The sequence below is a fragment of the Gymnoscopelus braueri genome, assembly GCF_963280865.1.
Source record: "Gymnoscopelus braueri genome assembly, chromosome: 12".
Classification (NCBI taxonomy): domain Eukaryota; kingdom Metazoa; phylum Chordata; class Actinopteri; order Myctophiformes; family Myctophidae; genus Gymnoscopelus; species Gymnoscopelus braueri.
In genome coordinates this window covers 19,109,448-19,130,786 of record NC_137614.1, presented here as the reverse complement: position 1 = coordinate 19,130,786, position 21,339 = coordinate 19,109,448, and the positions used below count along the sequence as shown (strand labels likewise).

Here is a 21,339-nt window from a genome sequence, read left to right as displayed (position 1 = left end):
CAGCAGACAACAAGCCTAACCCAGTTCCACTTCACCTCCAATAGGCCGCTTAGCCCCACCTTGCTTGGTCTCCTTGTCCAATGACAATTCTCCCCTTGTCCCAGATCCTCCCGGTCACAGTGGGAGGTCAGGGAGCAAACAAGCATTTCCCTCTCTAAATCCCATAAGGCTTTGCTTTATTTGGACACTGACAAGTGAGTAGTGAAAAGCAGATTAGCGTCCCAGTGTGGCTCTTCTGTCCGTCGTGTTCTGTGCTTAACGAGGTGACACTGGTGACCCAGACACACTGAGTAGGTGTGTGTGCGTGCGTGCGTGTGTGCGTGCGTGCGTGTGTGTGTGTGTGTGTGTGCGTGCGTGCGTGCGTGCGTGCGTGCGTGCGTGCGTGCGTGCGTGCGTGCGTGCGTGCGTGCGTGCGTGCGTGCGTGCGTGCGCGTGCATGCGTGTGTGAGTGCGTGCGTGCGTGCGTGCGTGCGTGTGTGTGTGTTGTGTGTGTGTGAGTGAGTGTAGACACAAACATGAACCTCTCAGCCTTTCTCCTGTAAAGGTTATGTATGGCTCAGCGCAGGAAACGACACAGACTAAAGGCATCATATTAACACTAAATGTGGTTAGGGTTACTTATGTGCTGGTCCAAATACAGCCCTTTAAGCTGACTCAGGTTATTTAAGGTAATGCAGCGTTTGTCTTGGACAATTACTGGTTGCAATGGGCTGGACATCATTTAGACGGGAGTACAGTAACTTTGGCAATTCTTTGGCATACAAACTAAGCTGAATAAAATGTTCAGTTAGGGCATGGACAGCCCTATTGGAGATGGGGGGATGGGCACTGGTAAAATATGGAGTCATGATTGTCTGATTGAGGCAAGGGTTCCTGGTAGAAACAAGTGCATCTTAAATATTTCAAAATAAGAAGGAGAAGTAATGTACGATTCTGTCATCAGGACGTGGGCAGACGAGATGAAGTATTCATGAGTGTAACCAAAGTGGGCCAGAGTTCACCTGTACACTAGGGTTTGATTATTTGTGATGCAAGTGAGGAACATACTCTTAGAAAGATGAACACAAAGTGAAATAATATTATGTTTTCATAGGTAGAGTGTTGCATCTTATAAAACAAGGACCAAAGTGATTACTTAATATAGTCAAAATTATGCCCAGATGAAATGCCACTCTTCACCAAAGAAGTGCTTTTGGAGTGCAGGTGTAGGGTTTAACAAAGCTGTTAGCCTTGTGTGTTGGCACGACTACAAAGTACAACAGCGGATGATACCATGTCAATCACTTTGTTACTCCAAGAAGAAAATACAAAGTATGCACTCATAAGTAATAGATACATTTCCACTTCAACTGAAATTAGTAATTTGGCTCGGTAATAGCGTGTCATTTTGTTATGTAATGTTATTATCACTAGCAAGGTAATTGATGTCACACTAATGGGCTCCTTGCATAATAAAGTCTCATTGACAAGGCTGTTCCGGTCTAAATAATTAAGAATGCAGCAGAATAAATTATATGCTTTAACCTCAGTCTGTAAAAGTTTGATCATAATGTGTTATTTGTGTGTGTGACTTCACAGATCCAAATCATACTTTTCCCCGTACTTTTACTGGTTCACATTTTACAACTAAGCTACATTATTATACCGTATCTTACTTGATTGGACTTGCAAACTAACAATAAACGTAGACATGCTGACGTAAATTATAGTGTATAGCGTGTCATCATGTGGCCCTGCATTGCTAGGCAGGTAATTAAAGCATACAAGCAACATTGCAATCGATTAGACTCCCATTCACTGTGTACTGTAGGTTAATGGATAAAGTATACTAAACACTGCTGGCATTAGGGGTTTGTTTTCAATTGAGGTCACCCTTTCAAAAAATGTACTCAGGGGCTGTAAGATGCTTTGGATAAAAACATCCTGCAAACAGCATTTGCTTAGTTTTGGTGAGTTTAGAATTCTGGGTGTGAAGGAGAGCAGGATTTGTTCAACTTGTACCACAAAGCTATTAAGAAGATTATAAGTGGCGTATTTCATACCAACAGCGGTATGAAATACGCCACTTAACTTATACTTCACACTGCTTTGGATGGCAGAGTCAACATTTGTAAACTTGAACAATGCTGAAAATCTGACAAACAAGACTTGATATTTTGGTGACATAGCATAACATCCCTCATTCAATCATTCATAGTGGCATATTGGTACGGTAGCTGGCTGGGTTAACCATGGTCACCATTGTCCTCGCTTTGAATCTGGCTGGGGACCTATGTGTATGATGATGTCATCATCCCATCTCTGTCCTTGGTTTCCTGTCTCTTTATCGTATCTAAAATAAAGCAAAGATACCTAAAAAAAAAAAACATATGGAGCAAAGAAATAAATAACAAAATCTTGTCCACTAAATCCCCCTGAGGGTTCCAGTAGTCACAGTGTTTAGTATTATACTTTATTCATTAACCTGAGTGTTGCTATTGTCCAATTTATTATCTATCTACGTAATTTACTAATCATTTATTATCTATCTATGTAATTTACTAATTTACTAATCAAGGATCAAGAAGAGGGTTTATTTGTCACTAGTCAAACAGGTACAGGCAGTGAAATGCAAAGTGACACTCTCAATGGAGAGTGCTTTGATATCAGATTGAGTGTCTTTGAGTGCCTCCTGTCTATAATTTGTCTACATGGTGACCGTAGCCATCATTTGCTGCTCTACATACTGTACACAGTCTCAGCAACTGTTTGTGAACATGAACACAGCAAAGGGAATCAGGGAAAGTCAGGCTAATCCAAACCCTAAACTGTGTCCAACAACAACACAGTTAAGATTTTGTAGCACTCTCTAGAATACTCCCCACCATCACCACCAGTCTACCCACATAACGACTCTCAACCTCACTGGTATTAAGACGAAGCCAAAGATCTTAATCTACACTAATTAATTACATAGACTGTCTGTTTCTCAGCTTGTGCCTCCCTTTCTCCCTCCCCCCTCTCTCTCCCTCATTCATTCATTCCGTCCTTTGTGTGTACCAACCAAGGCTATCGATGGAAACAGCAGACATAAGCCTGTGGTCATTCTGGGTCACTAGGATGAAAGGAGAGAACAAACCTCCCAATTCTGAAGTGGTCCATAAATCTGACAGACACTATCTAGAAGTGAATCCTCCATCTGCGCCGTGTGCCAGTTGGACCACAAAAGACAAGGGATTGCCAAATGAGGAGCACACTGCACTGCAGACAGATGAATGCCTACTCTGGCATGTTTATAGTGGCATGCTCCTCAGTTCCCATGGCTTCATTTCAAAGACCATTACACCAGGAGAGACATCTCTGCATGTGTCATTCGCAAGAAAAAGTAAAAAGATTTTCAAGCAAGGGTAACCTAGAGGTGTGCATAGTTAGTGCATAGTCGACCTTGATCTTTGAACACTAAATTGCACCAATATGTCAGATATTGAGTCAGAGAACTCATATGAAGTTTCATCGCCTTGTGTTGGGATTAGATGATGATGCAGTGTATTAGCTATTGCAGACAGAGTGACATACCGATAGCATACACACATTCTCATTATATAATATATAATCTAATATTCAAGAATTTTATGATGTCACAAAAACCTGTGGCCAATACGATTGATAATGTTGGCTGCTGTTATAGGTGCAACAAAACTAACAAGTCGGAGGGAGCTGTCAATCAAACCTAGTCCACATAACCCTGAGAAGAGGTGTAATCAGCCGGAGTAACTGAAAACACCTGTATGAGTGTTCTGGGCCTGTAAAACATGATCTCCTGGTGGAGATAAGGCCTAATGTGCTATTATTAAGCCATCACTCATCAACGTCATGCTACCACCCCCTCCTCCCTCCTCGTCCCTCCTCCCTGACAATTTCGCCAACTTCTTTGACAAGAAGGTGAACGATATCCGATCCTCCTTCCCTCCTCCCCTGGCTGGTGCCCTGCGCACTACCCACACCCGTCTGCCTGCCACTCCCTCCTCTCTACCTTCATCTACTCCTCTTCCCCCCCCCCTCCCCCTCTCTATCCCACTTTTCTCCCCTCTCCCCTAACGAGGTCCTTCTCCTTGTTACCTCTAGTCGCCCCACCTCATGCTCTCTGGACCCGGTCCCATCCACTCTGCTGCAGTCTATTGCACCTGAACTTCTTCCCTTCTTAACCCACCTTCTTAACACCTCTCTGACGTCTGGCTACTTTCCCTCTGCTTTCAAGACTGCCAGAGTCACCCCCCTCCTGAAGAAACCGACACTTGACCCCTCTGAGATCAAGAACTACAGACCGGTTTCCCTTCTATCCTTCCTATCTAAAACTCTCGAACGTGCTGTCTTTAAACAACTGTCCTCCTACCTCCACCAGAACAACCTCCTGGACTCCAACCAGTCTGGGTTCAAAGTGGGTCACTCGACAGAGACTGCCCTCCTGGCAGTGATGGAGTCGCTCCATGCCGCTAGAGCGAACTCTCTCTCCTCCGTCCTGATACTCCTGGACCTGTCTGCAGCGTTCGACACGGTGAACCATCAGATCCTCCTCTCCACCCTCGAGGGGATGGGTGTCTCAGGCTCTGCACTCTCCCTGTTTGCATCCTACCTGACAGGTCGCTCCTACCAGGTGATGCTGAGAGGGTCTGTGTCAGAACCACACAGGCTCACTACTGGGGTTCCCCAAGGCTCGGTTCTGGGTCCTCTTCTTTTCTCTCTCTACACTACATCTCTTGGTGCTGTCATCCATTCCCATGGCTTTTCCTACCACTGCTATGCCGATGACACCCAGCTGATCCTCTCATTCCCCCCCTCTGACACACAAGTGGAGGCACGCATTGCTGCTTGTCTGGCTGACATCTCGGAGTGGATGTCGACGTACCACCTGAAGCTCAACCTGGACAAGACCGAGCTGATGTTCCTCCCGGGGAAGGGCTGCCCGCACTGAGACATGGCCATCACCATTGATAATGCTGTGGTGACGTCAACTCGGACTGCGAAGAATCTGGGTGTGACCTTGGACGATCAACTGTCGTTCTCGGCTAACATCGCATCAGTGACACGGTCCTGCAGATTCCTCCTCTACAACATCAGGAGGATTCGCCCCTTCCTCACGGAGAAGGCAGCCCAGGTGCTCATCCAGGCTCTTGTCATCTCCCGCCTGGACTACTGCAACTCCCTCCTTGCTGGTGCTCTGGCATCAGCCATCAGACCTCTGGAGCTTGTTCAGAAAGCTGCAGCTCGTCTGGTGTTCAACCGCCCCAAGTTCTCCCACACAACTATCCTTCTCCGTTCTCTGCACTGGCTCCCTGTAGCGGCTCGCATTCAGTTTAAAACCCTGGTGCTAGCCTATAGGGCAGTGAAAGGAACAGCTCCTTCTTACCTCCGGGCTATGGTCGATGCCTACACCCCTGCCCGACCACTTCGGTCTGCCACCTCGGGGCGACTGATTGCCTCGTCACTCAAGGGTCCTTCTGGTCGATCGACACGGTCACGACTTTTTTCTGTTCTGGCCCCACAGTGGTGGAATGAACTTCCCACTGATGTCAGGACAGCAGAGTCACTGCCCATCTTTCGCCGCAGGCTGAAAACCCACCTCTTCAGGAAACACTACCCTTCCTCTTTGCCTGGCCTACTTGTTGTTAACTAGTTGTATGAACTCTTGTTTTATTTTTGTATTGTTTTATTGGATCTTGTTTAGTCGATACACTTATTTGTTTTAGCTCGTGCTCATTTGATTTTGCTATTTTGTCTCATCTGTTTAAGAAAGTAGGTAGCTGATATATTGCACTTTTACCTTAGCGCTAGGTATACACTTGGTTGCTTGTTTTTGCAGGAAATGCACTTAAGACTTCTGGTGATTAGTAGTTTCGTTCCCTACCTATGTTGAATGCACTTATTGTAAGTCGCTTTGGATAAAAGCGTCTGCTAAATGACTGTAATGTAATGTAATGCTAGAGAGGATACTGGGTCATGTCTTGTCATTTCTAAAGCACAACAATTACCAAACCATCCAATTATCTTTGAAAACTAATTGATACCGCGTCATTTGCACCACGTAATAAACCCTGACACAAGAATGCTATCTCTCCACTGCAAAGCTCCATTCTAAACAATCGCCCAGGCCTTACTAGTACTAGAAAGCAGCCCCCTCTATTCAAACGTATTTGTTTCCTCCATTATCTTATCGGGGTTGGCGCTACTGTGTGTCGCCGTGGAGACGATGGTAAACAGCAGGGATGGGGGGGCATCAGAGAAGGGTGAATGGAGCCCAGCTATCAGGGAACTGGTGTGTCTGTAGAGCTCATTAAATATTCAGCTGCCATGCACCTGTCTGTGGTGCATCTGGACCATACTGGAGTTCCAGGACTCAAGGTTAGAATTCCACTCAGCATCTTGTCCATAGCCTCATTTGCAGTGGTGGAAGAAGTACTCAGATTTTTTACTTTTGTAAAAGTACAAACATTTTGAAAAGAATTATGTAAATAAATGTATTGGCATCAAAATATACTTACAAAACTAAAGTAAAATAACTCATTATGCAGAATGCCCCGTTTCAAAATGTCTCATAGTTTGTCAAAATCTTTCGAAAATATATAGATAGATAGAAAATTCAAGTAAAGTAAAAGTATATAGAAATTTTACTCAAGTACAGTTCTTGAGTAAATGTACTTCGTTACTTTCCGCCACTGATAATTGGCACCAGCAAATCCTAATCCACCATGCGTACATAAAAAAAAGATTTAAAAACAATTTACAGTGAGTATATACATACAGTATACAAGCAGAAGTGGTTTGGAGCGTTGCGTTATCAGCTTGCCTGTTATTGCCCGTGTCATAGCGCTGACGATCAGTGTGTTCAGGCTTCGGTACCCAAATGGCCGGGTTATTACATGGTTGAAATAGGCCCTCTCCCTTTCTCCCTCTCTCCCTCCCCCTCACTCTCTCTATCCCTCTCCCCCTCTGACTATCCCTCTCTCTGTCTCAGTCTGGCTTTTGAAAATAGAAAGCGATCTATATGAAGCAGTGGTGATTCTGCCGAGAGCAGCGCGAACAGCATTGCCATCACGACAAAACCAAGCAGCCAAGCTACATGTTTGGCAGGCTGGAGATAAAGGAGGAGTATGGTGCTTTGAAGCCCAATGTTGACAATGCAGATCTGGAGCCTGAACACTATTGAGGCAGCAGAATAGGGATACCTGCCATTAGTGACATGTGCAAGGTTTTGAGATAACTGAGGTCTACCTGAACATAAACACTGTCATGAAGATTCTCCTCACGATGCCTGTATCCACTGCCAGTGCTGAGTGCTCTTTTCAGCTGTTTACGGTGCTTGAAGGAATGTATCTCAGGAATATGATGACAAATGACACTGATGAACATCCAGCAGGCCATTTTGAAAGAGTTTTTTCTTAACAGGAGATGCAAAATCTCCTCTGGATTTCCGGATTGTTTATTATAGCAGCTTGGTTTGGTGTTGCTATTGTGGCAGATTGGTACTATCTTAGAGTACGGTCATGATTCACAAATCTGCATCAGAAGTGTTGTAGCCAACATAGCCAAGGTGTCAGACATGTCAATTTCCCATTTGTCTTGCGGGCAGTGCCAGTTTTCTGGTATGTAGTTCATTTGACTAATGTTGGAGGGGCTGGCTCATTCAAAGAAAACTACAAGCAAAATGCCTGCCAAGTGGGGTCAACCACAGCGCTTCTTTCCTATTGGTTGACGCCGGGTCAAAATTCACCATTGTTCAGACGCACTGGCGCTCCACCCCCCTTGCTCCCATAGAGTGGAAGTGAACTGGAGGCTGATGCCTCTGAAGCATGCTGCTAATTGCTAAATGAGCAACATGAGCATTATAATAATGCTGTCTTGAATTGCACATTTCTCTGCACTATGTTGTAGCTGGCTGTTGTTTTCCAGACCTGTCTCTGAAATGCATGCGGTAGGCTAATCAGAGTTATGATGGCGGTTCTTATGCATACTATGAAATAGAATCCTTCCGGCGCCACTGTACAACCTGCAAGGTTGATTCATAACCAATAGGTGACAGTTTAAGCCCTAGACCAGAGTATTTTATTTGTATGTGTCTTGTAGAAGTATTAAAACACTAAACACCCTACAGTACCTGCCCACTCACTCACTACAAATTGCTTGAAAATATATACAATAGTACAGTATAGATTTATTATATATTTTCCAATACTTTATGGCTGTTATCAGTGATCATCACTGATTGGTTGGTGGTGGACACAAAAAAAGCTCAAAAACGATATGTGGGTTTTCAATTGTCACATGGCACAGTGGGACCCAAGTTGACCACTGTGTTTCAGTAGTAGGATCATGTCAATGTTGCTAATTAATGAAATAATATGACAATGAAACAAGCATGTTTCTCACTTCCAAGGAGAGGCCTCCATTAACAGCCCTATGGATTCTTGAACAAGACACTGACCCTGAACCTGGTTTGAGTGAGATTAAAGTGAGCTGACCCCAACACTGTTTTACATTTACCTGCACGATGCCTGCAAATGGATCTGTGTCCTTTCCCCTGCCCTTACAGTGTTCTCTCTGCATTGTGTATAAAGTGCAAACTGACAGAGATTCTGCCTCTGACAGAGGTCTACAGTGTGAATGGTGGTCACTACGGCCATATGGCCCAATGTTATCTCTGTGGGCACGGGTCTGTTCTGACACAGCACTGATTAGCAGCGACATTCATCCGAGTGTAATCACTCTCACACACAATGACACCTGCATGTGCACATGCACACAGACACACACGCATGCACACATACACACACATACACCATGCACCAATACACTACATACACCAGTTTATCTGAGGGGAAACACAAGGTGCACTCACACATAACTATATCCCAGGTCCTAAGAGGAATTATGCAAGTTGTATTGCAACCAGATAAAACGTTGCCTAAATGTCATTTTGAGAAAAAGAAACTGGCTGAGGTTATTCCAAAATGGGGTTTGAGCTAAGTTTCTCTGCAGCAACTAAAAACAAAAGGTCCTTGGTATGAGATCAGCAAATCTAAGTAGAAAATCCTACCTAATACATTTGAGTAGACATAAGCCAAGTATTAGAGCACAGCACTGCCTGTCGTATTCCTGTAATGGCCATGATCTTTTCCCTCTTTTTTTTTCAATGTGAGACATCTTAAATGGTCAATCAGATGCCTGACTTGACCTTCTAAAATGTGATGGACAAAGTCAGACTTCTAAAGTGGCAACAATCTGAGATGAACCTCCCATGTCCACTTCTCCATGCAGTGTAGTGTTTTCAGTTGTAAATAAGTGACGAGCTGTAACCTCTCATTTATACAGTCTATGGCTGTAACTGGTGCTAAGCTAAAGTAGTCACAGACATGACCTAAATTTGTTTTGTTATCAATGTTAGCCAAGTGTCGTCACAAGACTTCTTAGAGGATTACTATCCAACAGCAGCAGCTCCAAGAAAGTGGAACAAATGCATTTTTTTTGTGTTTAGATTTCGCAAACATTTTTTGAGTTTTATGTTCAGCTCACAACAGAAGAAGACATTATACACTGATGAAAAATAGGAAAGGTTGTTTGATAGTAGCCAAGCAGTAGTCAAGCTTGCCTAATTGTTGTTTGTTATACTCACAGTGCTGTATGGTACAGACAAATCCAACAATCACATTCCCTTGCTTATACATTTTAGCCATAAGAATTTGTACATGTGTACCACCACTGCTACAGTTCCACTAAAATCCAGTGGTGCTCGCAACCTATACTTAAGCCTTATTTTATACTTCATCGTATGATGGTGTTGCATGCCGAAAAATAGCCAATCTACAAGTTCACAACACGTTGCGGTGCATCACATTGTGAACTTGTAAATCGACTATTTTCGAAAAGGTTTTAACCTGTAATGACATGCCCAAAATAGCGACGCCAGGTTGACAGTGGTTAAAGTGAGAGTAAGAAAAAAACATCGATTATGGTGCGCTCTTACTTTGGACTGTGTCCCAACAGCAGTCGGAGAGAGGGTAGGTCTCCCTTGGCAGCAGCATAGTGAACAGGAAGGGCCCCGGTGTCTGTGCTAGCGTTGGTCTCTGCCTCCCCACCCTTCAGGAGCCAAGATGTGATCTCGTGGTGACTGAAGCGGGATGCTAGGTGGAGAACAGTAGCACCGGAACTGTCCCGGTCCTGCAAATCAGAGAGAGGATGAGTGGAAAAACACTTGTTACTTAGAGTACAGGATGTGTAAGAAAGGGTCCACAAACACACAAGACCAAGTAAGCTACTATTACTGTGTACTATATATCTTTTATAATAGACATCCATGGTGATTGAGTTCACATGGAATGCACTTCTGGAGGGTAAAGCCTGACTCCTTTTAAAAAATATATGAGTTATTAAATATAAACATACAAATTATTTGATCAGAAGAAGAACAGAGACACGTTTTATTGTACATTTCTTGTTGTTTTTCCCGCAAGATAGACAAGTTACAGCTCCTAAATTCCTTTATTACAATAGTTTGGTCAGTGAATTAGGGCTGCAAAGATGAATTCTCAGGCGCATTGTTCATGTGTCAAGACTTTCCATTTAATTAACACACAGGCTAATACACTATAAAAGAGTCAATTAGATGGGAAACTAAAACATACTTCTCATAGGCCATCTAAAATGCATTGCTACAGGTAATTGAGATGTTTTGCTAAATGTCAGCCAAGTACTTATCAGTTAACTGATGGCACAAGGTTCGCTTTGTTGTTCTTCTTTGGTCTATCAAGCATTCAAACCTTGCCTGTGATCGGGGACAGCAAGTAGTTGAAAGAGCTCTTATTACTCATTGTTTCTAATTTGTAATTCCAGAGAGCAAGAAGCCAGATACAGTGCATGCATGATCCTAGGCTGGTACGGGATTTGCTCATAGCCATGTTTTAAGCATAACAATACATGTATCTGTGTGTGCCTGCATTGTGTGTCTGATATACATCTATGTGAATGTGTCTTTACTTTTTTCTGCTAACATGTGTATTGCTATTGCTAACATGCTATTTAGCATTGTTGCACCTACAGAACTCACTGTAACCATGCATGCTGTGAGTTACCTGAACACTCGAATTTCCTTCTACCTACCAACCTACCTACCTACCTACCTACCTACCTACCTACCTACCTACCTACCTACCTACCTACCTACCTACCTACTGTACCTACCTACCTACCTACCTACCTACCTACCTACCTACCTACCTACATACCTACCTACATACCTGTCTGTCTGTCTGTCTGTCTGTCTGTCTGTCTGTCTGTCTGTCTGTCTGTCTGTCTGTCTGTCTGTCTGTCTGTCTGTCTGTCTGTCTGTCTGTCTGTCTGTCTGTCTGTCTGTCTGTCTGTCTGTCTGTCTGTCTGTCTGTCAGCTACACCTGGTCATACAATTCTCACATGCTAGTAATTAAAAGAAGCCCTGCATTCTGAGGGTCAATTGTGGTGCTTTTTGGCCAATTTTGTGGTTCTCTGTGATATGATAATAGTGAGGCATGTAATGTATTTGTGCCAGGCAGTAGGCCTAATAGTAATTTGGTGTCTGTCTAAGGAAACTGTGATGCACTTTTGCTTTGTAACGCTTTTAGCGCTTTCTCACAGTGCTTGACTGCATTCTTTCAGTTCTCATGACGAAAGACTGTTTTCCCAACATAAGGTTGAACTTAACTTCTATAGTGTATTTCTAATCCTATTTAAATGACCCATAACGTTTTGGTCTTTACAAATTCCTTTGTGCACAGTAAACTTGTCAGTGTTAAATCATAGAGTATACCCTTACAGGTCCATTACATTTGTACACTCTCATTTGTACACTCTCAGTTACAAATGTATAAATTAACACTGGATGTTACTGTGTATTTCAGTGAATACTATCAGGCAGTGACACATTTCAGGATTCAAACTGCAGATAAAAACATCTCATAGTACAGCTACTTTCCTGAGCCACAATTTTAGAGTTTTAGTTTTTTCTAATAATGTTTTCTTCCCCCTATGTTAAGCGACTTTGAGTACTTAGAAAAGCGCTATAAAGCCTAACATCTGAGGTATTATTATTATTATTATTAAATATTGTCTCAGCCAGGCCGAAGGCATGGCCGAGACTATGTTTTGCACCCTGTCTGTCCGTCCGTTTGTGTATGTCCGAACAGGTAATCTCCGGCACCATTGGCCGATCGCACATTTTTCAGATCGGACTGTTTTAGCGCCACCAGGAGGCCGATTTGTGCAAAACATATTGTGTGTTTTTTTACATTACTCCTACAGATTTTGTCCAAACATCACGCAAATCGGTACACAGTATCGCTATAGTCATTAAACCGAACTGATCTGTCGGAATTTTCATATTCCATCCTGATTGGCTAACATTGGCTTCCAAAGTTTGCAGGAGTGGTCCGTTTTGAACAAAATTCCTCAAATCATGAACGTAGTGTGTGATTGCCGTGAAACTTTGCACGCACATTGCCACTAGGCAGAGGAAAAAATGACACCCTTTTCACATTGTCCTGTTATAGTGCCACCAGCAGGCTAATTTAGCTAAACATTATTTTGAACAAAAGGCCTCAAATTGCCATGAAAGGCAGAGGAAGAAATGGCATCCTTTTCACATTAGCCTATTATAGCGCCACAGGGAGGCCACAATAACCTACCTGACCTGGCGCAGACTGGTGCTCCAAGGAGCACTTTTTCTACTTATTATTGTTGTTTGTCTAACAGACAGTTTAACCACAATGAAAAATAGCTCAACAGTGCATATTATTGTATTTTACCAGTATACACATTACACTTTGTGCCTATGCATGTATCATTTCCTTGGGAAGAGGATCGTCATATGAATGAATGAATGCAAGCATGCATGCATTCATCCACTGTATAGTGGAGACATAGGAGAAGGGCTCTGGCACAATTCAGTCCTAGCAGGGGAATGTGCGCCTCAAGAAGTGGGTTTTAATCACTACACCATCTACAAAGTAGATGGTGTAGTGATGACATGGTTGGTAACTAGCTTGTTACAAGACATGGTAACTCAGCATCTGATGCTTTGTACTGTACATAGTTACCATGTCTTGAAAACAGCCCAGGTGTAAAATGTGACTAATCAGTCAGTTTGTTTACTTTCAAGTTCTATAGATAAAATGTCAAATAGACATAATGACTGAATGAGACCTCTACCTGCTCCTAGACAGGCTATAGATTGTGTCAATAGAGGCATATTTACATGGTTATTGCCAAGTCCTAACAGAGGTCTGATAAGCACATCCTCTTGTAGGCTGGATTGTTGTGCAGACAGGTTGCTGCCCTCATCATAATGTCTGTGACTGTGTGTGAGATTATACTATGCCTATTAGACTGGCTGCAACTTTTGGAGCTTTGCTGATCATCACACTGGTGTGCGCCTGTTACAGTTTAAGAAATTGGCCGTTATTATTATAGACCAGGTAGGAAATGCAGCCATGGCACATCATGGGCTTCACTGCTTGTCGACTAATATAATTACTGAAAACTGCTGTGCATTTTCAATTATTAACAGATGTAACACAACTTCACTTACCGCTGTACGACATCCTCCTTGGGTCAGCAGCCACTGTAAACATGCCAGGTTGCCCGTAGCTGCTGCGTCGTGCGCGGGGCTTGCGCCATTGTTTGCCAGGCTGTTCCCCGGCAAACCTGCCTCTTCCACCAGGAAACGAAGGCAGGTCAGCCTCCCAGCCCGAGCGGCATGGTGGACAGGTGAAGCCCCGAGAGCATCTTTCACATCGTCGTTTAGTACCTTTGCTTCTAGCTGCACCTTCAGAGCCTGCACGTCGCCTTGCCTTGCCGCCAGAAGCGTCCTTTCCACCACCATAGCTGCGCTTTGACAACTCCTTGATGAGAAGCCTGTGTTAAACTGAGTTCACCATGTAGACCGGGTTAACCGTTAGGCAGTGCAGTGACGTTGTGGAGCCCGCATCTCAACTGGGGGAGAACCGCAGCTAAAACAGCTTATTAATTACCGGGAGGGGGGGTCCTATAATAAGCTGATCCGCTGTATGGCTACTACGCTTAGGCGATCTACTACGTACTAGACCGTCGTTTTAAGTGATTCGTACAAAATATATAATTTTCTTCATATTGTAACACAGGCATAGCTTACTCGACAAATTTGTTTTTTCTACCCCCGAAAGCAAACGCCAACCTACCGTTTTGTACGTAGACTATGGAGCTCAGCTCACCTGAACGCTACTTTCCTCTCGCCGATACGCGTATGGATGCTGAACACCTGTTGCTAAAGTGTTCCAAGTTTTCACTTTATAGCAAAAACCCCGACATTGTGTTTATCTGATAGCCTACTAGCTTACGTTTATCCCAACTAACCGAGCATCTATAGGCTACATTATCGTGCGTTTGCAGAGAATTATTCCGTGGTGTTTTTTTTCTTCCATCCTATCACAGATGGCGACATGGGACTCACCACTTGTTAAATAATCCATCAGGGGGAGGATCACTCTAGCTTGTTACATGTTGTTGGTCTCTAGAAAGCGGCTCAGAAGTTAAAGAGACAGTAGGCTTGCTACTCTAAAGTCTCTGGGTAAGGAGAGAGCCGTAGATAAGGGGTGCGTATAAGTGGATGGAGTGAAGTAGCCTAATTTATGGGACAAATAGTGATCCATAGATGGACCTCTTGGACGAACGCCCAGTCTTATTTGCATGCATGCAGGTTCACTGGCATCAGGTTTAGATATCGCGAGGACATTAGAGTTGAATGCACAGCTTCTATGGGTCCATCTGGTGGCTTTGGGAAAAAGTGGGGCTTATGCACAAACACTGATTTGATAAACGGCTATTAGCTTAATGAGCCCCCCTCTTTGGATCTTTTTTTTTCAGTATGCCTCAATGCCACAATGTTTATAGAATAGCACCTGGTTCCCTCGTTCATAATATGTATTGTTTGTTTGTTTGTTTATTTATTTATTTATTTATTTATTTATTTATTTATTTATTTATTTATTTATTTATTTATTTATTTATTTATTCATTCATTCATTCATTCATTCATTCATTCATTCATTCATTCATTCATTCATTCATTTATGTGTTTGTTTGTTTGTTTGTTAGTTTATTTATCTATTTATTTATTAATATATTAATATAGAGTTAGGCAGGGCTGGCAACACTCCTGGATCCTGCAGGAGTCTCCTGGATTTCAACCGTGTCTCCTGACAATCTCCTGGATTGTCATTTCTCTGGAGAAACTCCCAAAATTCACCAGAACACAGGAAATTACATCTACTATGTTTGACCCCCAGACCCCCCACTTGGATGGTGTGGTCAGTGCATGCAATTAGATACCTTTAAGTAATGAATGGTTATTAGATGGGTCTTACATTGCTACAGTCATCAAAACAATTTCTGTAGACCTACTATTAGAGTTTTAATGGATGAAATTGTACCATCATTCCTTGATTCTCACATTACAAATATTGTAATGTTTATTTTGTTACTGTTGTTTTTGATCATTGTAATGCAGTCAGAGTTTGTTACTTCTGCGGAACAATTAATAACAAACACTGTATAAGCTTTGTTGTAACCCCTTTCCAGTGAAAGTGTATATAATGTTTATTTTGCAATGCTGACAACGCAATGTTACATATATATTTGTGTGAGGGTGCTGGGGGTGTGCCTAGTGCCCCCCCCCCCCCCCAAAAAAAATAACAACAACAAGACCAGGAGACCTGGTTCTGCCAGAACCCTAGTGGTTGAAATCTGAATGGCTGGGTAGGAAAAGAGGGACAGACCGACCGACCGACCGACAGACCGACTGACAAAGCCTCCTGTAGGCCGACCCCCTGGGTCTGGCAAAAAAAGAAGAAATAAAAGTTCTCCTGGATTCTGACAGTCCAATGTTGGCAGCCAACATTCAACAGAAAGTGAATATCCCCCGTTTGAAAGAAATATGAATTGTTCCAGAGTCGGACTTGTATAAGAGTAATCAGTATATTCCCACATATGGGCATGCCCCATTTTGTGCCCATATATGGAGCTGACTGATTTGTTTGCTGATGCCATGACAAAACATTCAGGTTAGACAACACATTCCATATTTGGGCGTAGCTGCATTGGGAACTCCTTATATGGTTATGGCTGTTATGAATCATGGCCTGCCAGCTGGTCCTCCCTTAAGACAATTTTAGTTTTGGATGGGATGGGCTAGTTTCATCACTTTGAAGGCAATTGCCCTTTTAAATCTGCATAATTATAATCAGCATTTGAAAAACCATATAGGCCATAGTTTAAATTTGATCATTGATAGACAATTGGGTAACAATGATCAACAACAAGCTATGCATCCCATGTCTATGATGCATTATAAACTTATAATGTATTATAATCTGCTTATAACACTGTATAATAGTTATAAGAACTCATTAATGCTCATAATGATTTCTAACAATAATCATAACACATTATAAAGCATTCTATAATTACTTATAAGGTCAACTATTGTAATTGTCTCTATAATATTTTAAAGCAACAAATGACCACTTATAGTGACTTATAATGACGGTATAATGCATTTTAACAGTGATTAAATACGTTATATGGGTGATTATAAAGCATTATAACATGATTATATACAACTAAATTAACATGGGAATTGTCATTATAAAATGGTTTATAATGTATTATGATTGCATTATGAGTACTTAAGAGTGCTTAACTGTAATTATAGTGTTATATGCATATCCAAATGCATTTATACTTGACCTTATATGTCATTATAGAATGCTTTATAATGTGTTATGATTATTGTTATAAATCATTATGAATATTTTTGACCTCTTATAACTATAATTGTGTTATGTTATAACAGATTATAATGCATTATACTGTCATTATAGTCACTATATGGTCATGTGTTGCTTTAAAAGATTATGAGACAATTATAATAGTTGATTATAGAAGTAATTATAGAATGCTTTATAGTGTGTTTCACTATTATGGGTATTGTTATAAATCATTATGAATATGTATGACTTCTTATTATAGAGTGTTATGTTATAACAGATTATAATGCATTATAAGTATGTTTATCAATTATAAATGCATACCATTATAAATTATAATGGTATGCATAGCAAGTGTTACCGAAAAGTCCACTCATGCATTGCTACCATTCGGCATCATCAACAACGTTTAGCCTGTAGCAGGACAGCAACCAAAATGTATATGACATCGGATCCCGGCGCATGCATGACACTATATGATTTTGCAGTTCATCACTATCCACATGAGCGCCTTCTGTTCCGGTGAGCAGCTCCCAGGGGGGTCGAGTGAGTCTCGTGCCTGACGCGTGCCTGCCTGGCCCATCTGTTGCACGGTCCAACTGTCAGTCATTGGACACCGCGCGCAAGGTTAAATTTGAGGAAGGGGCGGGGGATTCCCACGAGTACCCTAGCCCATAATTGATTCATTTTAATGTAATAGATTTAAGCTTTACAGACCTGTCTACTCCCATTAGGCTACGCTATACGCAAAGGTGACATTTTTCACTGCATTCTTATAGGCCTACATTTCATTTCATCTTTATTTATTCCATTTATGGTTTTACATGATTACATTAATTTACTTTATTTTCTCTTTTCTTTGACATATTCCACAAATGAAAAGGAGCAGGAAGAAGCTAAATCCTTTTATACCTCCCCTATCTTTTAAAATAAAACAAATTAAAAGTCATCAAATAATATATGATCTGTCCAATGGCTACCAACCAGTACATCACCAAATAAATAAAGTAGGCCTATTATTATTATTATTATTATTATTATGATTAGCTATTATCATTACATTGTTATTTAAGGGTGCTGCTTGGAGCTGATTTCAGATTTAATAAATAAAATAATTCACATACATGTCTTTTAGAGCCCCTGCTTTACTTTTCACTATTTGGCACCACAATTATCAAGTTAGCCACAGCCATTGCACTGCATGCAGCGAATATGAATGTTTACCCCATGTAGGATGCAGCCTAATGCAGCCTAATCATGTGTTGGGCACAGGGCAGGCTATCTGGAGTCTTTTCCCAGGGTCAATTATGGACGCTCCCATAACTTCAAGTAATGTGAAAATCCCCTTTGAATAGGAGGCGGGCAGGCGGCCCATGCCAACGGTTTTTCCTTAAACGTTGAAGACAAAGCCTGGGCGAAAGCCTGGGATATTCCTTGCACGCGTCAGACGTGCGGCAGTTATTCAAATTCGTTGCAATTATTCAGAGGCATGGACCTATTGTGATCGCATCTGTCACCAAGCGGGAACATTCAAAATAGGACAAGTGCCTGATGCAGACGCGGCGGCTTAAGTTTAGTTGCCGCAGCCTGACAATGTTCAAACAGGCCCCTTTTATTTAATACAAGCAAATAATAGCAGGCCTAGGCCTATAGCCGCATTAAAAAGTGAAACAAGAAATTAAATAAGCAATATAAAAGCAATATAAAATATTAGTAATATTCGCCTGTATTTAACAAACCCATATATATATAGGCTATATATTTTATAAAAATAAAAAAACATTGTTTAAATGTGTTTTCCATTTAAAATGTATATTCTTTAACGTTTAACATAACCTTTTTATTTATGTTTAAAAGTCTATCCATAGGCAAATGTTAAAATTCATGCTGCTTTGCAGTGGCCTAGCCATAGCTCGCGCCCATCTGTCTGTCCAGCGGCTTGCTGGTTGGCTCGTGCCATAATTGCCTCGCAGGGAACCAAGACGCGTGCAATGAGGAGACAATGAATCTTTTTTTGAACAATGTTTGTCTACAAGCCATGTTAGTAGACCTGTGTATCTCTGTGTATAATGTATGGCCTAATGTGAGGCTATGATCTGGACACATTGTTTTTGTTTTTTTGACAATAATGCTATTAAAGTGATGATTTTCAGGCTCAGCCATATAGGTTAAACAATTTAATTGTTCATTGTATGCATTATACATTCTCAACAAAACCCATATTTTGACAATTAATAACAATGCAATAATGCTTTATTCATGAGTAATGACACCAACGAGATAAAAATATTTTTTATTTACCAGAATATTTGGCTGTGGACTGAAAAGAACACCACCACACAAGAGAGAAAATTGTTTTATTTTATGTCCCACGTCAGCCACCCCTCATGAAAATCTGTTATAAGCTGCTCTATCATCTATCTATCTATCTATCTATCTATCTATCTATCTATCTATCTATCTATCTATCTATCTATCTATCTATCTATCTATCTATCTATCTATCTATCTATCTATCTATCTATCTATCTATCTATCTATCTAGCTATCTATCTTTCTTTCTTTCTATATAATAAAATGTGACCACAGAAAACAATCAAAAGGCATCAGCGATGTTTACAAAAAGGATTTTCCAGAGCTTGGGATATAGATGTGAAGTGCAGACAACAGCTGTACATGTGATTTCTATCAAACCTGTAAAATACAAAACGATATAATTAATGAAGAATTATACTGTAATTGTTAAAAAAGCCCAAGGGTTAAGACATTCCTCAAAGGTGAGCTTACATCATAACAAGCCAGACTGTTCAAATGTGAATACATAAAATGTACATGTTCAAAAAGTCATTTTGGGCTTGAACACATTTAGATTTTTTTCAAATAAAAGTTAAATCTCTTTATTTTGATACTAATCAGAGCTATATGTGGTGTTTGTGGGTCTTCCTGTCTCTCCAGCTCTTTAGTAATCACAAAATACACATTTCAGGTGGGTCACCAATTTCACCCAATCAGGAGAGAGAACCCATTTATCAGCTTCAATTAATTCCAATTTCAGTTGTGGCATATCTCGACCTGAAAATGCATTTTAGATGTTTACTTAAGAGCTGATGGGGAGACCCTTGTTAATAAACAAACACTAGCATGGGTCTTCAACAGGGGGTCCGGTACCCCTAGGGGTCCTCAGAGTTAACAGGGGGGTGACCAAAGCATCTGTATTGTGTATTCTATAGGAGAATTCGCCGAAAATAGCAGATTTACAAGTTCTTTTGGCAAAGAGGTTGTTTGGTGTTGAGGGGGAAAAAGAGCAGACCAAATACATTTCCGACACATTAATATAAAAGATCATGTGTAAATAAACATTAATTTGCACAATGCTGATAATAGTAGGCTACTGTTAAACAAGTCTATGAAATCTATGAAAAAGTTCAATATGCAACACAATTGACATAGTGTCCCTGCTTCATCTCTCTCTCTCTCTCTCTCTCTCTCTCTCTCTCTCTCTCTCTCTCTCTCTCTCTCTCTCTCTCTCTGCAAGGGCCCTTGGCCTGAAAAATGTTGACCCCTGCTCTATAGCAATGATTATGGGAAGAAATGTCACTTACAGTACCTTGGCATTTCCTATAACTATGCACCATTTTCTTCATTCAGGTCACTTGACTTATAAGGTCCACAGTAAACTATAAAATGTGATATTATTATTTTTGGGTGTATAAGAATTTGTATGTTTTATACATTTACTTGACTTTTAAAATGTTTTGTCTTTGTAAAATGTATTTTACTCTAGCCAAACCATATATTGCTGACCTAAAACCTCATACCTCTATTTTATAATGGTTCTTATACTACTTTAAGTTTAAACATTTTTTAAATAACACATCCCTGGAATCATTTACCAAATTATTGCCAAATTATTGTCAAATATCAATCACACCCCTGACTTAAGAAATCCAATATCAGGTAACAAGACTGAGGCTTCGAGCAATTAAGTTAGTTAAGCAAACTGTGAGCTTTCAACTTTCAAGTCTGGCCAATCCATTCAGGCAATATTGAAAGACAGTCTTCTTTTCAGAGTGACCACCTCACTGTCATTTCCAACTCACCATGCTGACATGACGTCCTCCCAGGGCGACGCAGTCATCCGTGAGCTGCAGTGAGAATGTACACGGTCAAACTTTCTCACACTCGATCTCATTAGTGACAGACATGCACGACACTGAGGGAACACGCCTACAGATGAGCGTCGTTTTCAGTAAAGACTAAAGAGTCAAAAGGCATATCGTTTGCGGTTGAGACCTTGTGCACAATCAACTTGACATTTACACCTTTAAAAATGTTATGCCGATAAAGTCTGTTTATTATGGTAACCTATTTATAAAGCAATTCAGTGTGTGTGACAAAACTTATAGCTTTGATTTAGAGTAGGCCTATGACAATCCAACAGGCATAAATGTAAATGTAACATAGTCTATATTTTGCGATCTTGACATGCGTGTCTTGGAGTTTGAAGAAATAATTCAGTAGCCTATAGGTACAAAAT

The 21,339-nt window shown here is 41.2% G+C and overlaps 1 protein-coding gene across 1 annotated transcript in view; it reads right to left on the bottom strand.

The window, feature by feature from the left end:
- Positions 1-13,882, bottom strand: part of espn (espin) — a gene marked incomplete at its 5' end in the record, with an annotated part of 68,706 nt that extends 54,824 nt beyond the window's left edge. Inside the window, 2 exons of the mRNA XM_080443833.1 lie at positions 9,998-10,191; positions 13,589-13,882. Coding sequence (XP_080299959.1) covers positions 9,998-10,191; positions 13,589-13,882 — 488 coding nt within the window. The remainder of the gene's footprint in view (positions 1-9,997; positions 10,192-13,588) is intronic.
- Between the last annotated feature and the right edge of the window lie 7,457 nt (positions 13,883-21,339).